The sequence below is a fragment of the Pezoporus flaviventris genome, unplaced genomic scaffold (genome assembly GCF_033815535.1).
Source record: "Pezoporus flaviventris isolate CSIRO_AGI_PZ_B2104156 unplaced genomic scaffold, CSIRO_AGI_Pfla_v1 ptg000006l, whole genome shotgun sequence".
In the NCBI taxonomy this organism is placed as follows: Eukaryota; Metazoa; Chordata; class Aves; order Psittaciformes; family Psittacidae; genus Pezoporus; species Pezoporus flaviventris.
In genome coordinates, this window is record NW_026892554.1 from 21,452,871 (window position 1) to 21,478,285 (window position 25,415).

Below are 25,415 nucleotides of genomic sequence, written 5' to 3' on the forward strand. Positions count from 1 at the left end.
GGGGCTGCGCTGGGGGCCGGGGGGGAGCCTGGTCCCGAGCGGCAGCTGCGAGGTGTGGGGGCTGCCCCGGCTCCTTCCCCCCTCCCCACAGCGGACCCGGTGCCCCGTCCGCTGCTGTCACGGGCGGGAGCCGGCTCCCGCGGACTTCCCGCTTTCCTTTCCCCTTGGCCCTGCAGCTCCGGGTCCCCGCGGCGCCGCCAGGCTCCGGCTGCCCCCGCTCCCCGCAGGGGTCGGAGCTCGGCCGGGTGCGGGGTCCCCCCGTGGCCCCGGGCGGGGCCATGATCGCCGTGTCCATCCCCGCGGCCGAGGCGCAGGCGGCAGCGCGCAGCCCCGACAGGGCGCACACGGTGAGGGGCGCCCGCGGGCTATGGGGGAAGGGGGGGGGGCGGGTCTGGAGAGGGGGTTCCCACCTGCCCGGGGGGGTGTTGGGGGTCGGAGGTCCCCAGAGGTGCCCGGGCGGGGGGGTCCCTGCAGAGGGGGCACAGCCCCTCCAGCGTTGGCAGGTGGGGGGGGCCTGGTCCGGGGGGGTTGTCCCGGGATGCCCCCCCCGCCTCAGGGGTTGGAGGTCTCCGGGGGTCCCTGCCTCTAAGGGGGCGCCCTGGGAGTGGGGCTGTTCCTCTGCCGGGGCCTCCTTGTGAGCCCCAAGTGTCGCCACTGCTATTGGGGTGTGCGGTGGCAGCTGGGGCAGTTCCTCTGCCTTTATAAAGGGGGGGGGGGGGGGCTGGCCCAGGTTTTCCTCTGGCCTCAGGGGGTTTGTGTCTAAGGAGGGGATCCCCTTCTGCCGCCGGGTACCCCCCCCGCCCCACGGGGGGGCTGTGCCACGTCCCTCTGCCCCCCGGGGGTGCAGGGGCCCAAGTGCCCCCAGGGCAGTTTCTACCTCTGAAGTTTTTGGGGGGTCCTCTCTGGCCGCATGGGGGTGTCACCGGCTGTGCCCATGGGGCCTCGGGAAGGGGGGGGGGGCCTGTCCCGGGGGGACCCCTGCCTGGGGACCCTCTGTCTCTGAAGGGGGGGGTTGCCCCTGCCCTGGGGGATCCCCTGGGTGCTCCTGCCTGGCCCCAGGGATGGGTGGGGGAGCCTCCCCCTGTACCCCAGGGGTTGGAGGTCCCCAGATACCTCCGTACCCTCCCTGCGGGCTGGGGCGTCCCTCCTGGGGAGGTGGGAACGCCCCACTTGTCCCAGGGGCTGGAGAGCCAGGGCAGGGGCACAGCGTGTGGATGTCCCTGGGGGCGCCCCCTTGCCCTGGGGGCTGGAGCCCACTTCCCCTTAAGAAAAAGGTTGTCCCTGTCCCGGGGGTCCCTTCTGGCCCCAGGGGAGGTTGGGGGGGTTCCCACCTGCCCTGAGAGCTCCCAGGGGGTCCCTGCATGGAGGGCTTCAGTCCTGCTGAAGTCTCCCTGGAGGGTGTTGTTGTGTGTCTTGGCCTGGGGGTCCCGATGGCGCATTGGGGTGAAGGTCACTGTGTGTCCCCAGGGGTCCCTGCCTGGGGTGGCCCCCCCTGCAGGGGGTGCAGGGTCACTTTGTGGAGGTGGGGATGTGAATGGGGTTGGAGGGCCCTGACTGTCCCCAGGGGGTCCTGACCTGCCCTGGAAAGGGGGGGTTGTCCCCCTCTGCCCCAGGGTTGAGGTGCCCCGTGTCCCCTCCCTGCTGTCCCCGCAAGCCCCAAGGGGGTTGAAGGTCCCTGTTTGTCCCTGGGGTCCCGGCTGCCCTGGCAGGGGGGATGTCCACAGCTAACCAAAGGGCTGGGGGTTTCTCCCCCTGCTTTGGGGGTTCGTCTGCTCCTGTGGTCTACATTGGGCCCAGGGGATCCCTGCCTATGCCAGAAGTTAGGGGGCTGCCTGTCCTGGACAGTGGGGAGAGTGGAGGCTCCCAAGAGTGTGTGTGAGTTGGAGGCCCCTGCCTCCCCTTGGAGGACGGTGAGGATGATGAGGTTGATGGAGATGAGGATAATGGGGATGATGAGGATGGTTGATGCAGATAATGGGGATGATGGAGAGGATGATTGATGAAGATGATGGGGGTGATGGGGATGAGGATGAGGCTGATGTGCGTGAGGATGCTGAGGAAGGCTGTCCCGCGCCGCAGGTGTTCCGGGTGGAGGTGCTGTGCAATGGCCGGCGGCACACGGTTGCGAAGCGTTACAGCGAGTTCCAGGCGCTGCACAAGCGGGTGAGAGCCCAGCAGGGACACAGGGAGGGGACAGGAGGACGCCGGCTCCCCAGGCAGGGAGGAGCAGCCCCATCCTCCACATGCCATGCTGCCGCCGCGATGTGCCCCAGCCCCCCCCAAACCATGCTCTGCCCTAGATCAAGAAGACCTGCAAGGTCCCTGACTTCCCCCCACGCCACGTCCCCAACTGGATGCCCAAAGTGCTGGAGCAGCGCCGGCAGGGCCTGGAGCTTTACATGCGGGTGAGGCACCGGCCGAGGGTGGCTTCTGGGGTGTGCTGGGCTCTTGTCGGGTGCTGACCCTGGGTGCACCTCAGGGTGTCCTGTACCACAACGCGGAGCTGCCCCAGGACGTGCTGGACTTCCTGAAGCTGCGGTGCTGCCAGCAGGACCCCAAGGGCAGCAGCTCCCTGTGAGTAGCCAGGCAGCACGCGGAGCTGTCGGGCAGCACCCGGGTTAGCCCGGCATGGGGCTGGGATCATCCCCTCACCCATGTGAAGCGCTCCAAGACCCGGACTTGGGGACGCTGGGACAGGCAGGTGGAAGTCGGACGGGTTGCTGGGAGCTGATGTTCCCTCTCCCACAGCAGTGCCAGTCGCCCGCCCTCCCAGCGCCCTGTTGTTGGCTTCTGCACCGATCCCTATGCGCAGCCTCCAGGCACCCGTAAGGAGCAGGTCCCAAACCCTCCCGGGAAGCGGCACTGCTGGGTCCCCAAAATGTGTTTTCCCTTTTCTGGAGCCCGCAGCGACATGGCTCCAGCTCCTGCTTTTCCCTGCAGAGCCGCTCCCTGACACCATCCTCAGGGGGGTGCTGCAGGGCCTCTACCTCCCCCCTAGAAGCACCCCTGGCCAGGCAGCGCCCTGAGCACCCACCCTGCACCCGGGGCTGCAGGGGTGACGACCCTGGCAGTGGCAGCATCCCCACTGCAGGAATAACTTCTTCCTGCTGTGATGGGGCAAGAAAGCAGGATGGGAGAAGCCAAGGAGCACAGTGGCAGCCACAGCTGACCACCCACCCCCATCCAATGTGCCTTCTCTGGGACTTCTGCCTTCTGCTCCAGTGCTTTGGGGTTGGGGCCTTTGGACCCCAAATGGCACTGGGAAAACCCATGGTATTGAAGCAATAAATCACTTGTGGGTGACTGGCAAATGCCGGCTGCGCTCTGTCATTCCGGCACGGCAAATCCAGGGCCAACTGCTCAGCCTGATGAAACCTGGAAGAAGGGGGTGGTGGCTGGGGCTGCCCTCGGCTGCGGGACTGAGAGCGAGCTGCAGCCCTCCAGGAGCAGGAGAGAGGCAGCGCTTTAAAAAACACATTGGTCACGTTTATTGGTGCATGTGCTTCTTACAAAAGTGATGGAAAGGAGCCCGGGCCCGGCCCGCCCGCCGGCAGGGTGAAAGGAGCCAGGGCAAGGTGGCTCTGCCCCTGCTCACCCGCCCAGGACCACAGGGAACACACGAGGGGGAGCAGGGCAGCCCCAGGCCGCAGCCCTTCGCGCCGGGCCCCTCGCCGCGCCAGAGAGCCAGGACCGCGTGTTACTCTTTGGCGATGGCGAATGGCTTCTCCACCTCGATGGTGCCGCAGTCAGCGATGGTGACGTCCTTCAGGGGCTTGTCCCGGCTGTCTGTCTTAGTGCTCTCCACCTTCCTCACCACGTCCTGGGGAAAGCAGAGGCATGAGAACAACGCAGGACATGGGCAGAGCCTGGTCAGTGCAATCCCCATCCCGTAAGGCACCTCCCAGCCACTTCTTCACAGTGCTCTGCCCCCAGCCAGCATCGGCCTGGTCCTGCTCACCCCCTGGGAATCAGTCACCCCTCTACCACCCATCACCCCTTACCATGCCCTCCAACACTTTGCCAAACACCACGTGCTTGCCATCCAGCCACGGCGTCTTCACCGTGGTGATGAAGAACTGGGACCCGTTGGTGTCCTTGCCGGCGTTGGCCATGCTCACCCAGCCAGGGCCGTAGTGCTTCAGCTTGAAGTTCTCGTCGGGGAAGCGGTCCCCGTAGATACTTTTTCCTAAGGGATTGGGGAACAGGAAAGGCCACGTTGCTCTCATGGACGTGTGTCAGGGCGCAGGTGATTGATGGGGCTCTGCGCACAGCCCGCGTGGGTGAATGAGCGCATCCAGAGGGGGGCTCAGTACCACCGCCACCGCAGGGAGCCACGCTCCGAGCTCTGCTGTGGGGCCAGCCCTATTCCACCGCCGTGCCCACCCCTTCCCACCGGGGCACCGCGCCCCAGCTCCGCAGCGGCGGGGTCCCGGGGCTGGCGCGGGCCCAGTTACCTCCAGTGCCGTCACCGCGGGTGAAGTCTCCCCCCTGGATCATGAAGTCCTTGATCACGCGGTGGAATTTGCTGCCCTTGAACCCGAACCCTTTCTGGATGGGGGGGGGGGGGGGGGAAGGAAGCGCAGTGAGGCGCGGGGCCGGGCCGGAGCCCCCCGCCCCCGGGCGCTGCCGCGGCCTCACCTCGCCCGTGGCCAGGGCCACGAAGTTCTCCACCGTCTTGGGCACGGTCTTGCCGAAGAGCCCGATGACGACGCGCCCCGCGTCCTCCTCCCCGATCCGCAGGTCGAAGAACACCTTGGCGCGGGCACGGATGCCGGTGAGGGCCGCGCCAGCGGAGCCAGCCCGGACCCACCCCTCCCGGCCCGACCCGCGCCCATCGCCCCAGGCCCGCGCCCCGGCTCCCCCGTTCCCCCGACCTTGGCCGTGACCTTGGGTCCCTTCTTGCGCTCGTCGGCGCGGGACGCGGCGGGCAGCAGCAGCAGGAGCGCGGCGCCCAGCGCCGCCGCCGCCACCAGCACCTTCATCCTGCGCCGCTCGCAGCCCGGCCACAGCGCCCGCCGCGCCGCCTGCATCCGGCCGCGCCCCCCTCCCCCCGCGCAGTGGTACGGGCCGAGCCGCGCGCCCCCTCCCGCCCCGCCGCAGCCGCCCGGGCGCGACCAACGGAGGGGGGAGGGGGGGGGAGGAGGGGCCGCGCGCGCCTTCCGCCGGGCGGGGGCGGGGCCGGAGAGAGCCGCCGGGCGGGTGCCACGTTGCGGCTCGCGCGGCGCCAGGGACGGCGCTGATTGGCCTGGGAGGGGGAGGGGCGGGGCCGCCACAGCGCGGGGCTGAGGGAGCTTAGAGCTCACCCGGCTCCAGCCCCTGCCACGGGCAGGGAGCCCTTCCACTAGAGCAGCTTGCTCCAAGCCCCTGTGTCCAACCTGGCCTTGAACACTGCCAGGGATGGGGCAGCCACAGCTTCTCTGGGCACCCTGTGCCAGCGCCTCAGCACCCTCACAGGGAAGAGCTCCTGCCTAAGAGCTCATCTCAGTCTCCCCTCGGGCAGGTTAAAGCCATTCCCCTTGGCCTGTCCCTACATCCCTTGTCCCAAGCCCCTCTCCAGGTTTCCTGCAGCCCCTTCAGGCACTGGAGCTGCTCTCAGGTCTCCCCTTCAGGAGCCTTCTCTTGTCCAGGCTGCCCCAGCCCAGCTCTCTCAGCCTGGCTCCAGAGCAGAGTTGCTCGAGCATTATTACATTTACATTATTATGTCTCTATTGTGTTTAAGGCTGGGAAACAGAAGGAAAAAGCGTGTCCCGACAAAGATCCCAGTGTGAAGCAGTGTCTAAGTGGGATCAGGAGCTCCCACCAGTCGTTCTGCAGGTGCTCTCCCTGTCTAGCTACTGCTTTTAAAAGATGCTGTATTTGGTGGCAGGGGGCACTTCCTTCAGTGCCTTCCTCTGCAGTGAGAATAAAGCAGCAGCAGTGATTTGCACACCGGAAACCTCCACAATCCCGGCGGCTGAGCCCATGGAAGCAGCACAGTGCTTGTCCCTTCTGCATGATCCCAGTGAGCAGGCAGGGGTGCAGAGGACGGTGGCACTGGAGGCAGCAGGCTGGGCCTGTGTCGTTGCCACATGCTGCCAGCACAGCGTGTGCTGGGGGGCTCGGCTGGTACCCGGTGGGAGCTGTAGCCCCTCAGGCAGCATACAGGAGCACACAATGCCCTAACGCATGGGAAGGACCCTTTGACGCCTGCAGCAGCAGCAGCTGTAGATGTTACTGCAGAGACAGGGGCCATGCGACAGCACGTTTTGGGGTGTTCCACATCTCTGTTCCATGTAATCAATGGTTTAGCCATTCTGCTACCCAGGGTGCTTGAAATGTGAACGTGCAGGCACAGGGGAAAGAGAAATCAGTGTCATGATGCCTTGGCCAAGCTCTGTGGGGCTGAGCCATCCATGGCTGTAAAGCATAAAGTGTTAAGACAGCTGCATAAGATCCCACACCACGCACTGTCCCCTCAAGAGAGCTCAGAGCTTCTCACAGGAGTGGAGAGCTGCCAATAGTGCCCACCAGAAACAAAGGGAAAGAGAACAGAATCGCAGAATCAACCAGGCTGGAAAAGCCCTTTAAGCCCATCCAGTCCAGCCGTTCCCAGCCCTGCCAAGGCCACCCCTAACCCATGGCACTGAGGCCTCGTCTCCACGCTGTGTGAACACTTGCAGGGACGGTGACTGCAGCCCTGCCCTGGGCAGCCTGTTCCAATGCCTGAGCACCCTCTGGGGCAGGAATTGTTCCTCAGCTCCATCTAAACCTGCCCTGGGGCAGCTTGAGGCCGTTTCCTCTTGTCCTGTCACTTGTAACGTGGGAGCTCAACACAGAAGCGATGCCGTCAGGCGAGGTAACAGAATACGTCTGTTCATGGAGAACAATGCAGCAGTGCAATGTTTTATTGAAAAAAATAATAATAACCATCTCACTTGATACCTCAGAAGACTGCATCGCAGCGTTGGAGGGCCAGGCGCGGGGCCCGCTCCTCGCACCCCTGGGGGCCCCAGTGCTGATGACCTCTGGTGAGGAGAGAAGTGGCCCAGGCAGGCTGAATGCCCTGCTCCCACCACAGCACAGCTGGCTCAGTTTGGCTTGTGTCTTCTGGTCACCCCGAGCTCCCTGGGGCCAGCGGCTTCCTCAAGCACTTGCTGTTAACCCACTTTAGTTTCCTTTTGTTAATGAAGCCACCCCACATCTCTGCCCTTTTGAAGAGTCCAACGTACGATTCTAGTGCAAGAGGGCTTGGTACAAGTGAGCATTACCAGCATGCCGCGGGGGGACAGTCCTCCCCTACAAACACATCATCGTAGGATTAAAAGAACATCGTATCTCCAGAGAGCAGTGGGAGTGGGTCACTGCGGAACAGCTTCCAAACGGACCCACTTAAAAACAAGGTCAGGAAAGTTCTAAACAATCAAATACATTCACTTAAAAAAACCCCGAAACAACAAAAAAAAAGAACAAAACAAAACAAAAAAACATTTTAGAACAAAACCTGTTGAGATGGCCCCTTCCCCCCCAGCCCTCCCTCACCCTGCAAACACTTACATATGCTGCAACTACAAGCTGCTCCTTGACCAGAGGCAGCAAGGAATGACCAAACACGGCAGGAGATGCAGAAGGAATCGAGTTCTGGTGACAGGCACTTAGTGGGGCTTGGGAGGGCAGCAACAGAAGTGTCTCAGGGCCTGGCTCCATCTCCCTGGAGGACGCCTGTGCCCGTTTCCCCCCCTCCCAAGTCACCAAACCATGGTTTCCTACAGCAGAGGGCAGCGCCTGTGCCACACATGAGGCTTCTGGAAGCTGCTGGCAGCGGAGGAGTTTGGAAAGAGAAGGGTGGAACGTGGCCACTGTCCTGTACTCTCGCTGGCAGGAGGGGACGGGGCGCGAAGTGCCTGCGGGAGGTGAGCAGTGCCCTTCCTGCCCTGGCTGTGGCCTGAGGAAAGCGCTTTGCAGAGTGGGAACGTTCATGTGTCTCCTGGTGGGTGCATGGGCAAAGGGCTCCGTGCGTCTGAGCTGCACTCATTGGGATAAGGCATGGAGAGGACTCAGTAGGGAATGGTGAAGAGATGCCCTAAGGGGATCCTGCCAAGGAGGCTTTTCTGCCCCAGCACCATACCAGTGTCTACCTGCTTCAGGGATGCACGAAGAGCAAGCCCAGGATAACCTCCTGCCCTCTAAGCCTGCTTCTGCCCACCCATGGGAACCAAACCTCCTGGGAGTGCTGCTCCATGAACTCCAAGATACGCAGATCATCATTAAAACCAGTAAAAGATAATGAGATCTAGTCTCTCCCTTTCATCCCTTCAAGCTCTCTAGGACTTTGGGGATGAGCCAGGGCCAAGTTTAAGACGGAGTCCCTCCAGTGAGCAGCTGCAGCCCGGTCAGGTGCCACACATGGAAAGACAAAGTACAAGGAACCTATTCACAACCTTCCCAAGAGCTGCTCAAGTTCTCTCACAGCCCCGCTATGTCTGTGGTAACACACCACCCCCCCCAGGCAGCCTCAGCTGCAGCAGGATGCAAGATGAAACGTGTACGAAGCCCTGAGCCCTTTGCTAGCTACTGGTTTGGCTCCAAAGTGGTGCATGAGAACCATGGCTTCTATGGGGTTGGATGGCCTCCCACAGGCCCCAGACCTACGCGTGCAGGGAGGACATGAAGGCGTTTCCAGTCAAACCTATCTGACCATCTGGAGATGAAATCAGTGTTAAGGCATGAAGTGTCCTTTCCCTGCTGGGGAAGCTTTGCTCCTGCTATGTTTTCCCACGGAAGGTATGTGTTCACAACCCCCCTGCCAGAGGGGTCCGAGGAGGCTGCCCAGTTACCCACACTGGGAAACATCTATGCTTTGGGAAGCGGCTCCCTCCCAGTCACCTTAATCCAGCTCTACCTCTTAAGCAAGAGCAAACTCCTCCAGCTCAGCAAAGCCAATGCTGCTCCCTTCTGCCAACGCTAGGCTATAGCCTTGCGTCTCCCAGGCAGTCGGGTGTAGGAAACCATGGTAGGGACATTCACCGGCAGTGAGGAAGGGTGACTGAAAATTCAAGTATGCTTTCCAGGCCCCAAGGCAGGCGTCGGGAACCCCAGACTGGCACGAGGGTCATGCGGATGTCATCGACATCCCCACTCGAGGGCTTCCTTTGCACCCCTCCGTCTTCCCCGCTGAATGTCTGTCTGCGCCGGCGCCGCGCAGGGATCCACAGATACAATGTGCATCTGTAAATGCTAAACATAATAAAAAGTGCAATGACGTCAGCTTCTTTAAAACAATCCACGTTGCTCTGTTACCGTCAGAGGAGGGAGGTGTCAAGGGAGCCGCAAACAAAAACCCTAACTGGAACAGTAGATTGCAAATTTCTCACAGCTTGCACATTACAGTGTAACTGTTCCCAAGGAGGCCAAAAGGGAACCTGTCTCTCACTGCTGCAGCAGTCAGGCCCTTCTCCCTCTGCATCCTCCTGCCCTCTCAACAGCCTACGGTATTTCTTCGCTGGATTAAGGAGGGAGGGGGACAGAGGAGCAGAGGGTGCAGGGGAGGGAGGGAGGAAAGTGAGCAGGAACTAAGCACAGTCCTCAGGTTTGCGTGAACGATGCCTTCGCCGTAAACAACGGGAAGGAGGGTCAGCCAGCCAGCCCCCCTCCCAGGGCGACCAAGACCTGAGCCAGCCACAGTCCTGGTCCCAAAAGGAGCTTCAGGCTTGGAGCGAACGAGGGAGACCATTCAGCAGATCCACCCCAGAGTGGTTTGTTTTGGAACGTTTTCTTCTCTTTTTGGTTTAAAAAGTCACTTTTTTTTTTTTTTTTTTTTTTTTTTTTTTTCGTTTTTCTCTCTTCCTTCTCAGCCTCCTCCTCCTTCCCCCTAAAGAGAAGCCCCTTCCAGTGAGACAGGGCAGGAGCTGCAGGCGAGGTGGTTCCTGCACGGCCCAGGAGGCACCGGTCACTTGTGACGCTGAGCCGTCTTCTTCCGTTTCCTCTTAAAGAAGCAGCAGCACCTGGGGCACAAAGGACACGGCAGGTTAACGCGGCATCCCGCAGGGACCCCGCAGCGCATCCCGCAGGGACCCAACCTCGCACCCCGCAGCGCACCCCGGCTCCCACCACATGCAACAGCCCCTCTGCGCGCCCGGCCCAGGCAGCCCCGCCGTCGCTGGCCAGGGCGCAGATGGTGGTGAAGGCTGACACCACCAGCATGGGCTCATAGACCAGCAAAGGGACGTCAGCTGCACGCTGGGGCCCAAAGGCTGCGGGTAACAGCGTGGCACAGCACCCCTGAGCATGGGGCTGTCTCCCTCACAGCTCGACTGGGGCAGGAACAACAAGGAGCCATGTGGGAAAGCAGTAAAACAAGGATCCAGATGCTCCGCTCCCTCTGTCAGAACCCCGGAGGAAGTGGGCTGGGACAGTGATCCCTGGCTGCTCTTCCCAGCTACATACAGTTTCCACCACCATTCACTAAGAAGACAAGTTCCAAAGAGAACTCGCATCAGGGACCAGCTTTCTTTACTGAACCTTTCATGACAACTGAAGCTTCCACCTCACATAAATCATTCAGTGCTGGTAGCAGAACCCCTGCTTCTTCCCCCATCCGATGCGAGGGAGGTGCACAGCGCCCAGGATTAGGGGAAGCAAGAAGGATGGATAGTGGAGGCTGGGATGGGGAGAACACCACCGGTCACAGCGGAACTGTGGAGTGGTGGGTTCACTGTGGGATATGCTGACAGCAGTTGCCCGGGTTTTGTAGTCCTGCTGTTTCCTACAGAACTCCCTGGCGTTTAAGGTGTATCCACCTTTCTATCCTCAGCCCTCTGTCAGAATCCTCTGCACAGAAGAAAGGTGATCTGTGTGCTCTGCTCCTGCACTACATGTTTTTCTGCTGCCATTACAGCCGTGCCCAGGGAAGCCTGCGTGCTGGTGGAAGGGATGCCTGGCTAAGCCACCAGAGCAGATGTGAGCATGCAAACACCATTTTTCCCTACAAAGCATCTTTCACCAACAGCCAGACCAAAAGTGTTCAAAACCACTGTAACAACTGCTCCAAATTGTTTTCTGTGGGGTCCTTCGTGCTCTGAAATGTCCGCATCACACCTCCATCCTCTCAGAGCTGGAGGAACAGACCTGTTCTCATTCCCACCACAGAAAGTGCTTGCCCCCAGATGCAAGAGCCTTACTACAGGGTGTAAAAGCGATGGGTGACCACCACACCCCCGTGAGCCAAGCCCACCAGCACGGGCTGTCTGCTGGGGAGACCAGAACCCCCTAAACCTGGAGAGCTCAAACAGCTACTGCGAGACGAGGGCTGCCCCCACCACGTGGTCCTCTGACCTGCATGGACTAAGGGCCAAGGGAAGTTTGACATCCACAGTTTGTCTGTAGGTTCCTGCACAGCCCCAGTCTGGAGGTGAGACAAGGAAAGACAGCACTTGTCCTTGCAGGAACACGGGCTCAGTGCAGCCTGTGACAACTCCATCACTCCCCACCCAGCCTGACCTTTGCAGCACAGTCTGAAGCACCATCCACCCAAGGCTCCTTGTGAGCTTTTACCCCCCTTACCCCAGGACTGGTCTTTTCTTGTCCAAGGCCATCTCCCACTCCTGCTATAACCTATTGCAGTATTTCTCTCCCACAGCAGCCACCTTCCTTCGTGACTTGGGCAATGGTGAGTAAAGGGGGGGATGTTATGAGGAGAGAGGATGGAAAATGCATGAGTTATGGTTTTGCATGCAGCGGGTAAGGGAAGAAGAGGGCTGAGCAGCACTTGTTTCCTCGGGCACTGAACGAAGGGAGCTGACTGACTTCTGGCTGTTTTCCCTTGTGACTGTCTTTTAATGCTCTTACTCAAGAGGTCCAGGGAAGGGTTCAGGAAAGGAAGCCCTGGCAGTTCAGACAGGCAGAGGCAAAACACCAAAATAAAAGAATAAGGCAGGCTGACAATTACAGAACGTGATCTCTCTGCATGCAGACAATGCCCAAGAGAACAGCCCCAGACTACGACATACAGAGAAGCCAGAGATGCCAGAGGTATTGGAGGCAATGCCTATGGAAAGCAGGGCAGAGGCAGTCAGTCTCCCATCCAACAAGGCCATTCCTCGCCGCACACGGCTTTGTCACCTTGCTCTGTGCTGATTCTAACCCATCAGCCCTCCCTGGGACCTACAAACTCCTCATCTGAGCGTCCACTTGGTCCTCAGCTTACTGGGAACGTGGTGTCCCCAAGGGGCAAGGAGGGAGGGAACAGCTCCTTGGGACTACTTGAGATGGGAACATTAAACTTCAAAACCCTCAGAAAACCGTACACGTGCCTGAGCTGGGCTTGGAGCGAGGCTAATCCCAACCCTTCTGCCCTTTCCCTCCTGGAGAAGCCTGTTCCCCTGCACCCTTAGCTGGCAGCTGCAGGCACACTGGAAAGGAGCCATCTCCCATCCTCCCTCGCCAAGCAGGGGGTCTGTCACCAACAAGGTCTCCATGGACCTGTTTTCCATCCTCTCTAACAGTACAGGCCCCTGCTTCTTCAGAGGAAACTCTCTGAGAAGTGACTGTCCGTTCCCCTCAATACCCAGCTCAGGCTTTTCCCTTCGTAACCGTCTGCGTGAGGAATTCCCGCAAGATGCTCGGCAAGCCTGGCCCCGACTCTGCCCAACTCCATTAGACACCATCTGCTCATGGACCTAACAGTTTGGGAGAGATGGTAAGCCAAATAGTAAAGGATTAAAACCCATGTTTTGCATCCATCAGTTCCGAGATCAGCCGAATTGCTCAGCCTAATGCGGCTGCTCAGATATAGCCCCCACCCTCCCCAGTATTGCATGTGGTCCTCAGCACGGTCAAAAACAGCTCTGGGTTGGCTTTGACTTTGTGCCTTTTTAGGGTTTGGTCAGTTTGGTTTTGCCAACCCCAGTCTAGTCTGGTCCGCTCCCCCTTGCATGTGGACTGGAGAGAGGGACTCACCACAAGTTGAGCATTTTCAGGCAGCTACAGAGAGTGTAGAGAAAAAACACAGAAAGGAAGAAAGAGCAATTAGTTCACAGAGGTGGGATGAAAGCGTGTCACTGCAGCCATGCAAACATGCAGTGCAGACTGGCAGACACACACATGCCTGCCCGCCGCCCCCCCCAGCCCTCACACCACCTCTACCCTCGCCACGGTGCGCTGAGAGCTGCCACGCTTCCCAGGGCTCCAGGCCTCTGACAAACACAGCCCCTCTCTTCCATGGGGACACCGGCCCCAGGGGGTTCTTATCTGGGGTTGGGATGAGAAAGGGGCTCTGGGCCACCAGGAGAGGAATCTGCTCTTGTCCTCTGCAGATCCAGTGGCAATCATGTGAAACGCACGCTGGGATCAGGAGCTTATCTCCAGCACACCCCAAAGCAGAAGCACTTGCACAGCTCCTCTGCCTGCCGGGAGTGCCAGGGAAAGACCTTTCTGCTACGACATCTCAACACTCAAACCCACTCCTTCTAGCCCCTTCTGGCCCACTTTACTGCACAGCAGAATCCAAAACTCCTTTGCTCTCCTCATATAACTGATTTATGATCACAGATGCAAGGAAAGATGAAGCCAGCTCTCCCTGTGGCAAGAAGAACAAAGCGGACTACACCTGGGTGTTACAAGAGACCCCAAACCTGTCAGTGCAAAGCACCTTATGCTCTGCTCTCCAGCACCTCCAAAACCTACTTGGGACCACACAAAGAAGGGCAGGAGAGAGACAGAAGAGGTCCCTGTGTTGCAAGACAAGGCTTGAGTCTTTTCATGTGCCTTGACATCTCCCCTGTATGCAGATGTGGGGTTCGGACCCAGGCCTCGCTCAACAAGGTGCTGCAGAAACACAGGCTGAAGGTGGCCAGATCTTAAAAGCTGGCTCCTCCTTGCACTGGGTTTTGTATTGAGAACTGTTAAGGGTGGCAACGTTCCCCATCCTAGGAGCAATCCTAAGCCACATGCCTGGGGGGCCCCACTTTAGTATGATCAAGACAGAGCCTGTGGTGCCAAGCTGGTGGTCTCTGCAGGCCACAGCACCCATATCTAAGAGGAATACTGCTCAGTCCACAAGTTGCACCTCAAGATCTCCCACCACCCACCACTGTACTTGATGAGAAGCTTGCACCAAAATCAAGGCTCGCTCCTTTGGCTGGCAGCAGAAAGTGTGTCTGTTGCTCGGGCATGTTGCTGCCAGCATCATGCCCAGGTCAGCTACCAGCCGGCAGGATCACACACCAGTGCTTCCTGAAGGACAGGTAACAGACAGCAGAAGACCTTTGGGATAACCAGAGCTGGCTTCAGACTAATGCATACCTGGGGACCATTTCCACCAACACACGCTTTCCCATGCCTGCCAGTTTTCCTCTTCACCCTCCCACAGTCTTTCCTAACTCAAGTTCCCACAAATGCTGAGACAAACAACATGGGACAAGCAACACCAGTGTCGTCAGTCAAACTGGCAGTTGGGCAAAGTCACAGCACCAACCAGTTCAAAGACAGCCCCGAGCCTATTTATCCCTCACCCGGGGAGTCTCAGGATTGCACCATGACCTGCTGGGGTCCTGGTCTAGTTCAGAGGCAGCAAGAAGGTCCCATGTAGAGGATCATGCGAAAGTGACGTGATGGTGCCAGATGCAGCATGTGTGCAAAGGAGGCCAAAATGGTCAAAGCAACAACTTCGAACATCAGTTCTCAGTCTTGACCGCAAGCTACAGAGGAGAGGTCAGCTCAGGGGAAGCACGGCTCCCCCCCACAAGCAGGAGTTGCTTCTGGTTTCTCTCACTCAGCTTCCATTGGGTTGGACGAAGAGAATTCACAGAGAAAACTACCTGTCCCTGCAAAGGTTACTTCAGGACCATTCTGGATACCTGGCATCCATTTCTTGCAGCCAGAAATAAAGTGTGAACTTTCAGACCAACAATCTCTTCACTGAGCTGTGCTCAAACTACTCCTACACTCTCAGCACGAGTGCAGCATGTTCTCCTTTTGGAACAGGGGCTGCTCACCGGGATTCCTGAAATCAGTTCACATTATTTTGGTACTTGTGCTACACTGCTATCTTTCAATACATGCTCTGAGTAAGAGTTACGTTCTCCAGCCATGACAAGTGTCAAAAAGAAGCAGCAGCAGCAGCACTGAAGGCACCATGCACGAAAGCAGCAGTATGCAAGGAAAAAGGCATGGGACACGAGCATCGAGTACTTCACCACGGGTAAACATCCCCACTCGTTTCCCAGGAGGAGGATTAACGACCACACCAGTGGAAAGCCTATTTGGAAAGCAAACGTACTTAGCTTCTTCCACCACCTCCACCTCCGCCTGCGCCGTTATCGGTGCGTTGGAGTGTGCCCCCGTTGGGTCGTCCACGTTCAGCTCCCCGTTGGTTGAACTGACCACCTGAAACACAAGCCAACACGCTGTTACGACACGTATCCCTTGGACAAGATGTACCTCCACCCTCCTGGACAAGGGATGCTGTGGGAATGGGAAATCTGCAGAATAACTACGGTTTGCTCCTGTCTCTTTGCACGCTCTTAGAAGGCTGTCAGAATCCTTGGATGCCTTTGGATCACATGTCTGGTTTGGAGAGACCAACCTGGTTCTTCCCAAGCAGAACAGCAGGCAGGGGACTAATTCAACACTCCTGTGCCCAGCACAGGTCTTCTTCTCTTTGGGAGGCTACGCCACTTTGGGAGGGGTAGCCACTAGGGTGAAGATTAACTGACACCCCTATATACACACACAAGCTATTACAGAATCAGAGAATGGTTTGTGTGGGAAAGGACCTTAAGACCATCCAGTTCCAAGCCCCTGCTATGGGCAGGGACACCTCCCACCAGACCACGTTGACCAAGACCCAGTGTTGATATGGGGGGTCAAGGTGCTACCTGGTACTCCCGGTGGCTCCGGGTGACCTGACCATCAGAGATGAAGGGAAGGAAGCCACTGAAGCACATGTCCCCTCACTATTAAGTCTATCTGCTTGTTTTGGAAGCTTAAGTTCTAAGAGCAGCTGCTGTTTCTGCAGAACAGGTCCCGTGGCCAGTCTCTGCCAAGAGAGGTCAGGACTCAGCTCATGTGGTTTTCAAAGCTCTCCTCGAGTGACAAGCCCTTCACAGCCCCCTTCCCAGACTCATCACACTGTGGGCCCAGCCAGGCTCTCCAGACCCCCACACCTCCCACACAGCTTGATGAAATGCTACCACTTAATTGTGCTATTCCCAGGGATCTTCCCACACCTTCTGCAGCTACTTGTTAAATTCCATTTTACAAAAGGCTTTGATTTTCCTCCTTTTTTTTAACGTGCTGCCACTTCACTTGCACATGGCAAATTCAACCCTCGCCTTGATGGCCACTCAGGACTGCTGACCTCCCAAGGGTTCAGCAAGGTCTGGGGCCTCTGTTGAGAAACAATTTAAGCAGCTGCAGCCCAGCAGCCGTGCACAGCAGAAGATCTTAGCTGCAGATAAGCACAATTTTAATGCTTAGAGTGGCACATACAGGTCTGTAAACTGCTCAGGTAGGCAACCCTCCCGAAGTCAGGCTTTGTGTAGCTACCCTGGCAGAGTACTGTTCCTGGGGAGGCAGAGCTCATGCTGACTTTGCACAAGGAAATTATTTCCCTTACATAAAAAAATATGAATTAACCCACCTATTCTGTACTTAGTGCTCTATTCAGAGAGTCACAGAATGGTTTGGGTTGGAAAGGACTTTAAAACTCATCCAGTTCCAACCCCCTGCCATGGACAGGGACACCTTCTACTACACCAGGATGCTCCAAGCCCTGTCCAACCTGGCCTTGAACACTTCTCCAGTTTACTGTCTGCTCACATCTGAGATCAGAGCTACACATGCATTAGTTCCTCTTTATCTTTCTGTTTCTCTGCTACTCAGTAAAATATCTTTAAATGAAAAAGGAATGTGGCTAATCAAGCCAAAAAAATCATTGAATGCAACCAAACATCAGGAATAAGTAAAAAATTTCAACCCAATCTACATTTCACTTAGGGGCACTCAGCTCTGTCCCACTCCAGGCACTAATTCCCATTTCACCAGAGCCAGTTTTCAGTGTTGTGTCTGACACTAGAGCCTGCTCTCCAAGCAAACCTCTGCCAAAGAGCTCACCTTGCCAGCAATATCAGCTAGTTCCTGTTTGCTTGAATGACCCCTGCATCTTCCCCTAGCAAGTCCAGCATCTTACTCTGGCAGTAGTGCAAGAAACTCGCTTGGTAAGCCTGTGTGACAATCAGAGGCAGGCATGGTTTCATAAACAGAAGCAGTCTTAGCCCTAGTGCCAATCTTTAATGCTGTCTGGCACTATCGTGCATCCTCTGCTCATCCACCTTCCCCAGCACTTATCCAGAGATCCAACTTGCAGCCACCGTGACTTTACACTGCTGCTGCTCTGCCACTGGATCCAAAACTAAAATGAGAACACGCTGGGGAGCAAGAGAGCAGGGTCACCACACCTGCGAGTGCAGCAGCAGTGCAGCCCGTCTCCCCTCCAACCCCAGTGCATTTCTCCAGCCAGACACCCTACATTGCCATGAAGCATTAGGAATTCAACTAGAACCTCACCTATCAAGCCTGAACTGGAACCGCTCAACTATTTACCTAACATTAAAGGGGTTTATATGCAACAAACTCCATTTCAGCTGCTTCTTACTACCTAAGAGCATCCCTAAGATGGAGATAGAGGTGTGCCATACAGAATAATATCATAGAATCACAGAATGGTTTGGACTGGAAAGGACCATAAGCTCATCCAGTTCCAACCCCTGCCATGGGCAGGGACACCTTCCACTAGAGCAGCTTGCTCCAAGCCCCTGTGTCCAACCTGCCCTTGAACACTGCCAGGGATGGGGCAGCCACAGCTTCTCTGGGCACCCTGTGCCAGCGCCTCAGCACCCTCACAGGGAAGAGCTTCTGCCGTATGTCCAACCTGAACTTCCCCTGTTTCAGTTTTAACCCATCACCCCTTGTCCTATCACGACAGTCCCTGATGAAGAGCCCCTCCCCAGCGTCCATGTAGCCCTCTTCAGTCACTGGAAGCTGCTCTGAGGTCTCCAAGCAGCTTCACTTCTCCAAGCTGAAAAGCCCCAATGATCTCAGCTTGTCTTGTATGGGAAGTGCTCTAGACCAGACCTGCCAACATTCACTCCTTTCTGTGCTCAGTTTGGCAAATCTGAGTTCAAACTAGCTCTCAGAGGAAAAGCTTTGCTGAAACGGTAACAGCAACAATGTTGGACATCACAGCTTGTGTCCCACAGAACTTGGCTTGAGCGCTGTGTACCAGACAGGACCAAACCAGCTTGGGAAATCCCTCTTCTGACCACGATGTTACTGCAATTTGAGGCAAATTCAGGGGATTTAACACAATTCCTTTATCAAGAGGCAGAGGTACCTGTACTGATCCTCCATGCCGGTCTGCAGCCAAATGAGATGTCAGGTACGAGGTATTGGTCTGCCGGCTTGGCTGGATCTCCCACTCCCCTCGGCGATCTGATGACGCCTGCTCACAGGTTCAGAAGCGCGAGAGAGACACAACAGAGAGCAAAAGGTGAACAAGGGGAAGAAACAAAGGGTGTGTGTTAGTAAGTTAGTTTCTTTGCAAAAAGCAAGGCATTTTAACTTTTAGCTGGGCTAAAACTTCTCTTTACCAAGTACATCTCATACTTGACTTGAGCAGTGCCTGTGGTAATCTACTGCAGAGTGGATTTCTTCTCCTCTAGCTGCTAAATGAAGAGTAAGGTCAGATCTAGTCAGGAAGTTATTTCTTTACATGGCTTCATTTCCATGGGTTTCAGCATAGAAATAAACCCACTGACAATATGTTTAACTATATCTGTCAGGTCACACACCCCAGAGCACTTGGCACAGCAGCAAGATCAGATACACAGGCTCCAGCTCCCTAAATATGCATTTTTAAACTCAAATTTACAACATAAAACAAAGGGACGTTTTATTTCACCAAAAGCCAGGTTCACACACTGCTTCACCTGTCCAGTGCAGAAGGAAACATCCACCACACCTGCGTGACTGGAGGGAAGGTTGGGGGCTTTTTGGTTTTCTGCAGAAAAGTAGATAAGAAACTTTTGCCAACAGTTTCTTCTTTACCCCCAACAGAGGCAACTTTTAGGCAACTAAATTATTAGAATAGTATCTGTTTTATTAAAGGAACCACTTTGCACTTGCAAGTGAAGCTCCTTACAGGTCACCCGGCTTTGATGACAACACATCCAGAGTCCACCTAAGACCAGGAGGATCTCAGCCCAACCGAACCCCACCAACCAGCTGGAGGAACAACTCCCAAGAGTGGGAAGATGTGTGTGAGCCTCACACCAACAGCAGAGGACCTAGTGAAGCCTGAAGTGACCGATGGGACACATTTAAAAGGTGTCTCCCTGGATGCTGTAGAAAAATGTGAGCAAATGTTTCAAAGCTGAAGCATCAGTTTGAACAAGAGAGGGCAAAGCAGCGGAGTCCCCAGAGCACATGGGCCTGGGGGACACCACAGTCCTGGCCAGGAAACAAGAGCTCAAGTGAATAAACCCCAGGTTATCAGCAGTGAAGCCGAGTAGTTAACCGAGGAGAGGTGCACAGGCCCTGCCCTTGCCCAGCCCTGGTCTGTGTTACTCCCTGCCACCACGGGTGAGCAGTGCCACTGTGTAACAGAAAGGAAAGAAAGAAATGAAAGGAAAAGGGAAGTGTTCCAATCCCCTGCTATGGGCAGGGACACCTCACACTAGACCATGTCGCCCAAGGCTCATCCAACCTGGCCTTGAACACTGCCAGGGATGGGGCAGCCACAGCTTCTTTGGGCACCCTGTGCCAGTGCCTCAGCACCCTCACAGGGAAGAACTTCTTTCTTATATCTAACCTGAATTTCCCCTGTTTAAGTTTTAACCCATCACTCCATGTCCTATCTCTACAGTCCCTGATGAACAGTCTGTCTCTGGCATCTGTCTTTTACAGTTAAGTATCTTCACTTCCTAAAGGAAGACTACAAAAAGAAGAACACTTTTTATTAGCATCTTTACTGGGAACCAAATATTATAAAAGAGAATTGGCAGTTATTACACCTGGGAACAAAACTAAGGCCATTAAATCTGGAGATCAAACAGTCACTTGACCCAAACCCATGTCCTCAACTCACTGCTTGAGATGTTTAGTTTTTCTGCTTGTTCCTTTAGAGAAACTATTTGCTCAGTGCTTGAAAGAAACATCCTTTGGAAGAGAGTTGTTCGTGTTTTGGTGAGAAGAAACTGATTTCCCTTGCCTGTTTGGCTATTAAATAATTCAGCATCAGCATCCTAAATCATGTTTAGGTAAGAAAAAGTGACAAGAGCTGCACTACAGCATCAAGGCTATTTGTGAGGCTCGGAAGAACATGGACTGAAGCTGCCTGCATAATATTTTGGGACTAGGACAGACTTCTTTGGGTGACATACTACATTTGTGAACTAACCTGCTTGAAAATGAAGCCAGGCATCATTGTCCATTAAAGGAAACAAGATGCCTCATATGAAGGTCTGTGGTCAAAGCAACTAGAGACTGCCACCCAAAAAAGGGGTGGTGGTGTTAATGTATTAATCAGGCAATATATTAAAGCAGATTATTTTACCAGTACTCCCAAACCAGTCCACACTGATCAGCATGCATAAATACAGTACAGCACATGGGCTTCAAACAACCCAGCTTCCTACAAGCAACACTTCTAAAGAGGGGTGTTCATCCTGATTGTAGCTGATGGCCTGAGATCAAGTCTAGTCTATGTTAGCTGCTCTACCATCACAGCCCAGCTACATGGAACAAGGGAAGCTGAGCCCAGACAGGTTATTACGTCTTACACTTGGATCTGCACTCACAAACCCCAGCCTCTGTGAGCTGAGTGGGAGCAGAGGTGGCAGACAAGGAGCTAGAACAGCACACAGCGGTTAGAGGAGCAGAGCGAGCCCAGAACCACTCACTGGGAAGTAAGAGCACCAACAGCTCTAGCTAGGAGCCGGCAGTTGGAGATCTACTGAACTTCTGCTCAGTTCTGTTAATACAGAAAATCCAAACTCTCAACACCAACAAGATATTACAACTAGAAAGGAAAAATGGGGAAATTCATATTCAAAACCTGGCAGTTGATCCAGACTGCGATGCCCAACCTCCCCAAGGGGACCTACTCTGCCAGTCGTGTATGCTCTGCAACACACTGTCAGCTGAACACCCTGAGAAGGATACACTGGGAGTACAGGGGACACGCACATCCTTAAGGCATGGTCCATGGGAAGAGGGCACCTGGGGGCAGGCTGCCATCACCACAACTGTCTACATGCTGTGAGTAAAAGCTCCCAAAAGAATGTTGTGGCCAGGTAGCTGAGGTAATCTGACCAGGCTGGACAGCTGACTTAAACAGCTTACCCACACACTACAGAAAAAGGACCCATTCCAAATTGTACTCCACTTAGTTCAGGATCCTGAGAAATTCCACTGGCCAATACAGTAATTTGGCAACCTGTTGCTTTAACAAAATTCTGCTCAAATCACAGTCTCCAGAAGCAGAAATTGTGCGTGCCATGACCAAGGTGAGTCAGCCCCATCCACCTCTAATGGCACATGGCTCCTACTGCTCTGGTCCAAGAGGAAGTCAGAGGTGCCAAACAAGGTAGGGCTGAGCAGCTGTGAGCAACGCACCTGATTGCGAAGGGCCTGCTGTGATGGCCGATCCCTATGGATGTGGCTGTCTCTTGTTATTGCAGACGTCCCCGAATCTACATGAACAGATCCCACTGGAGTAGGCTGGAAAAGAAGGTGTTTGTTAGGGTGAAGCCCATGTTGAAAATGCTCCTCACTCTCTCCCACCAGGTTTGCTCCCATGTGCAAATCTAACTTGTAAGGCTGGCTCCCACCAGGCAGAAGCAGAAAAACATCAAAACAAGGATATTTAAAGCCAGGGCTCTAAAATCCCTGCGATTTGGTGCACACGTGATTTGACGTTGGACACCAGCACCAAATTTCTTGTGTAAAAATGAATAAAAAAGATACAGTTCAGCCCCTGTATTGGTGTCAGATACTGTGTGTCTCACGTAGATTATTACAACTGAAAACACGGACTTGTTTTCCTCATCTCATCGTCTTGCTACTTCTAAAAATCACGCCTGCATAGAAACAGGACGTGTTAAAATAAAAGCTTCATCTGCTCTGTTCTCCCCAAAGTCATAATCCCTGCTCACAACACCAGAATCTCCATGGCAACCACTGCAGTTGTCAGCACCATCATGCTTGGTTTACAAGGTGCTTTTTATCAATTGCCTTTGTAATTAAACAAAAATGAGGCGAAAAATCATGATTCACAAAGGGAATGATGTCTTAGGAAAATGAACTGTTGTCGATGCAGTAAACATGGGTAATGTTAAATATAGCTGGGATGGTAAATCACCAGTAATGGTGCCCAGTTTAGGACTGAAGGCACATGATCTGGCACCAGTGGCAATTCATTGATGGGTGCCTTTGCCAGTGTGTGGTAACTGGCCATTAGCGAGAAGGCCACCAGCAGAATGACACAGAACACAAGCGACAAGCAGCCAGCAGCAGAGCTTTGGACTCTTCAATCAGATCTCCCCATGACACATCTTTTGGCCAAGGTTTTTTTGAGTGTAAATGGCTTTTGAGAATAGAATTGACGCAAGGAGATCATGATTACGGTCATGATCTGGTGTCAGGGAACTGCTAAATGGAGCTTGATTACTCCCACGTTTCCTATTAATGCACTATAAAGAGCTGGCTCAAGCCTCCAGAGTAGGGTAAGCCCTGAGATCTTTTGTGGTTAGAACTGATTTGCTGTTACTATTCACCAAGCATCTGTCACCGCCCTGCCTAGATCTCCATATGGCTTGGTGAGAACTTGACCATTTTAGAGGTCTTCCATCATTCAGTGCTGAGGCCACAAGCACACTCTCCTGCTTCAAGATGGATATCTTTAGATACTGGTTTCAAATCCTCTGCTAGACTAGAGGAAATTAAAACTAGTCACGTTCATTGCCACAAGTGGGAAAATCAGGTTTGAATTCCCACCAGGGCAAGTCCAAAGAGGTCGGAAGGGGCCTTCTGCCCCTCAGGGAAACTTCAAGGCACTGCAAGAACCCCCTGAACACCACACCAGGACATCTCACTATGTTGAGCCCATGTTAGCTAGAGAGAAGAAGTGAAAGACTTGATCCTAAGCTCACTGGTATTAATTTGGATTTCAGGCACAAAGAGCCGGGTGGTGGGAAGCAGCACCTGGAAGGCCAGGCCCTGCGTTTTGCACAGACAACTTACAATTGGCCTGCCAACCCAGTCATAGGCGTAGTCAAAGGTGTAGCCTTTCTTTTCAAACAGCTCTGTGAAGATGGTTCGTAAATAATCGTAGTCTGGTCTCTCGAAGAAGTCTAACCGCCGAACGTAGCGGAGGTACGTGGCCATCTCCTCTGTTGGAAAGGGGGAGGAAGCAGCAGCGTCAGTTCTGCTCACACGTGAGCTCCTTCACTCACAAGCCTCTCAAAACCAACACACACACTGGAACTATGTGCTCATTAACTCCAACGAGGCTTTCCCATGGTACTAGGCTTAAAGCTGGGCTGAGGGCTGCATCACCAGTGACATGAGTTGTCCTGGCCCTGCTAGGTTCAGATGAGCCATGCGGATTGACAGAGGCTGAGGATATCCCATAAGTCTTGACCATCAGTGACCTACTCAACAGTCTTCTATTGCTGAATGAATCTCACTCAGCTTTCCAGAGCCCTCCCGCCCTGCCCAATGTCTAATAATAGTCTACTTTTATTCTGAATCTTCTGAACAAGTTGTTAGAAACCAAGGTCTGTGTTTTAGCAACAAGCATCACGTTGTGAGAGAACTGTCTGGGCTGTCAGTGCTACCTCTGGCGTTTCCCATAAAAATAGTGGGGTTTAGTAACAGTAAAATCAATCCAAACACTTCTCAAGCAAAAATGGAAGTCCCACCTAAGCTCCAGAGAGCTGCTGCTCCACCTCAGATCTGAGCTCCACAAGTTTTACTCTGTATATTTGGGTAAAAACAAACACTAAACCACCATAAATGCCAACTCACTGAACCTGCCAACAGGATGCTCATGTGTACGGTTGCACATAGACATTAAAAATAGCTGCAGGAATGTCATCTGGGAAGGAAAGCAGGAGATGTTGGTGGGCACCCTGTGGCCCCTGTGAGCTCCAGCAACAGCCAGGTCTGGCTACCCAGAGCTCTGTGCTGCCCAATATCATTACATCAGTCAGAGCCTTGACCATTCAGAACAAGACTTCGAATGGAAGGCTGCAACATTCGGTTGCCTGGCACACACAGAACAGTGTTTGGTGTTAAGCTAATTAATGGATTTCCTGCATCTGGGTTGTACTTTGCATGCACAGAGGACTGAGCCCTGGTAACTCATGTCCTGCCCCTTCCCAGCTCTCCCTAAGCCAAGGTAGAATGTTTGAGCAGAGCTCGGTATAAGGCACAAGTCTGTGCACTGCAGTATGGCTGATACACCAGCATGGATTTTGCCTTTAGCTAACAAAACAAAGAGCAGCATTGCTCATCAATACTTAACTCTGCCTGAGGCTTGCAGCCTGCATGTCACATGGAGCTAAAACATGGAAAAAAGGAGGTGGAGAAAGGTAATCTCTTCTTCCTCTAATATCTCTGAAGGGTGGAGACCAAGAGGTTTCAGGTAAGAAAGGAACAGAAATAAGTTCTCATCTCCCTTCAGCCCAGACCTGCAGGTGTGACCGAGCTCTGAGAAAGCAGTACTGGGGAAAAAGATGAGAAGAGCCAACCTGAAGCTGTTTTGCTCAAAACCAGGTGGATTTGGGATGTAACTACATCTGGGGAATTAGCATGACTTAAATGAACAACAATCCCCTTCCAGGCTTGCTGCTTGTCATGCTGGAAAAGAGCAATGTGACAAAATGGGAATGGGGACTCATTGTGGGGACCTGGGTGCTCACGATTTCCAAAAAACCAAACCCCACAGGGTAGGTCACAGGGTACCAGGGAGAGCTTTAACTGTGCTCTGCTCTCCTAGCTCCGAGCTGAACTTTTGTTTAACTGCAGAAAAGGTGTTGGGCTTGGCTAGAACATCTTTAGTAACACTCTCAAAAGCATCTGATAACACTCTGCTCAAGACTGTTGTCCGAAGGTGGAATTCAAGGACAGACACGCCATCCCATCTCCTAAGCTGGCCACCTACAGTTTTAATACCTGTAAAGCCTTCAGTCTGCAATATAATCAACTCAGTAGATCCAACACAGTCACGTGGGAGAGGGAAAACAGTGAGGCTCCCTTTTGGAAAGAAGCCAATAAGCAAAGCAGGAACATGAGGCTCTTGAGCCTTGTCCAGCCTCCATGGTGAGAAGAGTTATGCTCATTTTAAGCCACAGCCACAAGCCCCTCAGGCTGCATGCATT

General features: G+C 54.6%; 4 protein-coding genes across 8 annotated transcripts in view; 2 read left to right on the plus strand and 2 right to left on the minus strand.

Annotated features, from left to right (window-relative positions):
* The first annotated feature begins 239 nt into the window (after positions 1-239).
* SNX22 (sorting nexin 22) lies at positions 240-3,061 on the plus strand. 2 transcript variants are annotated; one of them, XM_061447437.1, is made up of 6 exons: positions 240-347; positions 2,080-2,163; positions 2,301-2,405; positions 2,480-2,574; positions 2,749-2,825; positions 2,941-3,061. In XM_061447437.1, the coding sequence occupies exons 1-6, from the start codon at positions 279-281 to the stop codon at positions 3,024-3,026; spliced, it is 516 nt and encodes a 171-aa protein (XP_061303421.1). In that variant the 5' UTR covers positions 240-278; the 3' UTR covers positions 3,027-3,061. The 2 variants fall into 2 exon arrangements, with proteins under 2 accessions (XP_061303421.1, XP_061303422.1); XM_061447438.1 differs by having other exon boundaries at positions 2,752-2,825.
* Positions 2,150-25,415, plus strand: part of SORD (sorbitol dehydrogenase) — a 341,031-nt gene continuing 317,765 nt past the window's right edge. The window contains exon 1 of the mRNA XM_061447434.1: positions 2,150-2,155. The gene's annotated coding sequence lies outside the window, so the exon portion shown is untranslated. The remainder of the gene's footprint in view (positions 2,156-25,415) is intronic.
* Positions 3,652-5,046, minus strand: PPIB (peptidylprolyl isomerase B). The gene is made up of 5 exons (XM_061447436.1): positions 4,875-5,046; positions 4,639-4,752; positions 4,455-4,548; positions 4,002-4,186; positions 3,652-3,820 (listed from the first exon to the last, which is right to left on the minus strand). The coding sequence occupies exons 1-5, from the start codon at positions 5,028-5,030 to the stop codon at positions 3,698-3,700; spliced, it is 672 nt and encodes a 223-aa protein (XP_061303420.1). The 5' UTR covers positions 5,031-5,046; the 3' UTR covers positions 3,652-3,697.
* CSNK1G1 (casein kinase 1 gamma 1) overlaps positions 6,853-25,415 on the minus strand; it is a 108,000-nt gene continuing 89,437 nt past the window's right edge. For 3 of the 4 annotated variants that reach the window (XM_061447396.1, XM_061447395.1, XM_061447397.1), the window contains 6 exons: positions 23,275-23,423; positions 21,649-21,753; positions 18,368-18,475; positions 15,254-15,360; positions 12,934-12,957; positions 6,853-9,980 (listed from right to left, as the gene is read on the minus strand). In XM_061447396.1, coding sequence (XP_061303380.1) covers positions 9,926-9,980; positions 12,934-12,957; positions 15,254-15,360; positions 18,368-18,475; positions 21,649-21,753; positions 23,275-23,423 — 548 coding nt within the window. In that variant the 3' untranslated portion in view covers positions 6,853-9,925. The remainder of the gene's footprint in view (positions 9,981-12,933; positions 12,958-15,253; positions 15,361-18,367; positions 18,476-21,648; positions 21,754-23,274; positions 23,424-25,415) is intronic. The other variant, XM_061447398.1, reaches the window with a different exon arrangement.

Bases quoted from the DNA above. Each gene is read 5' to 3' on its own strand.
- PPIB (XM_061447436.1), bottom strand. From the start codon at position 5,030: ATGCAGGCGGCGCGGCGGGCGCTGTGGCCGGGCTGCGAGCGGCGCAGG. The intron at 4,753-4,874 runs GTCGGGGGAACG...GCCCGCGCCAAG, and splicing joins GACCCAAGGTCACGGCCAAG to GTGTTCTTCGACCTGCGGAT. The intron at 4,549-4,638 runs GTGAGGCCGCGG...CCCCCCATCCAG, and splicing joins TGGCCCTGGCCACGGGCGAG to AAAGGGTTCGGGTTCAAGGG.
- SNX22 (XM_061447437.1), top strand. From the start codon at position 279: ATGATCGCCGTGTCCATCCCCGCGGCCGAGGCGCAGGCGGCAGCGCGC. The intron at 348-2,079 runs GTGAGGGGCGCC...CCCGCGCCGCAG, and splicing joins GCCCCGACAGGGCGCACACG to GTGTTCCGGGTGGAGGTGCT. The intron at 2,164-2,300 runs GTGAGAGCCCAG...GCTCTGCCCTAG, and splicing joins TCCAGGCGCTGCACAAGCGG to ATCAAGAAGACCTGCAAGGT.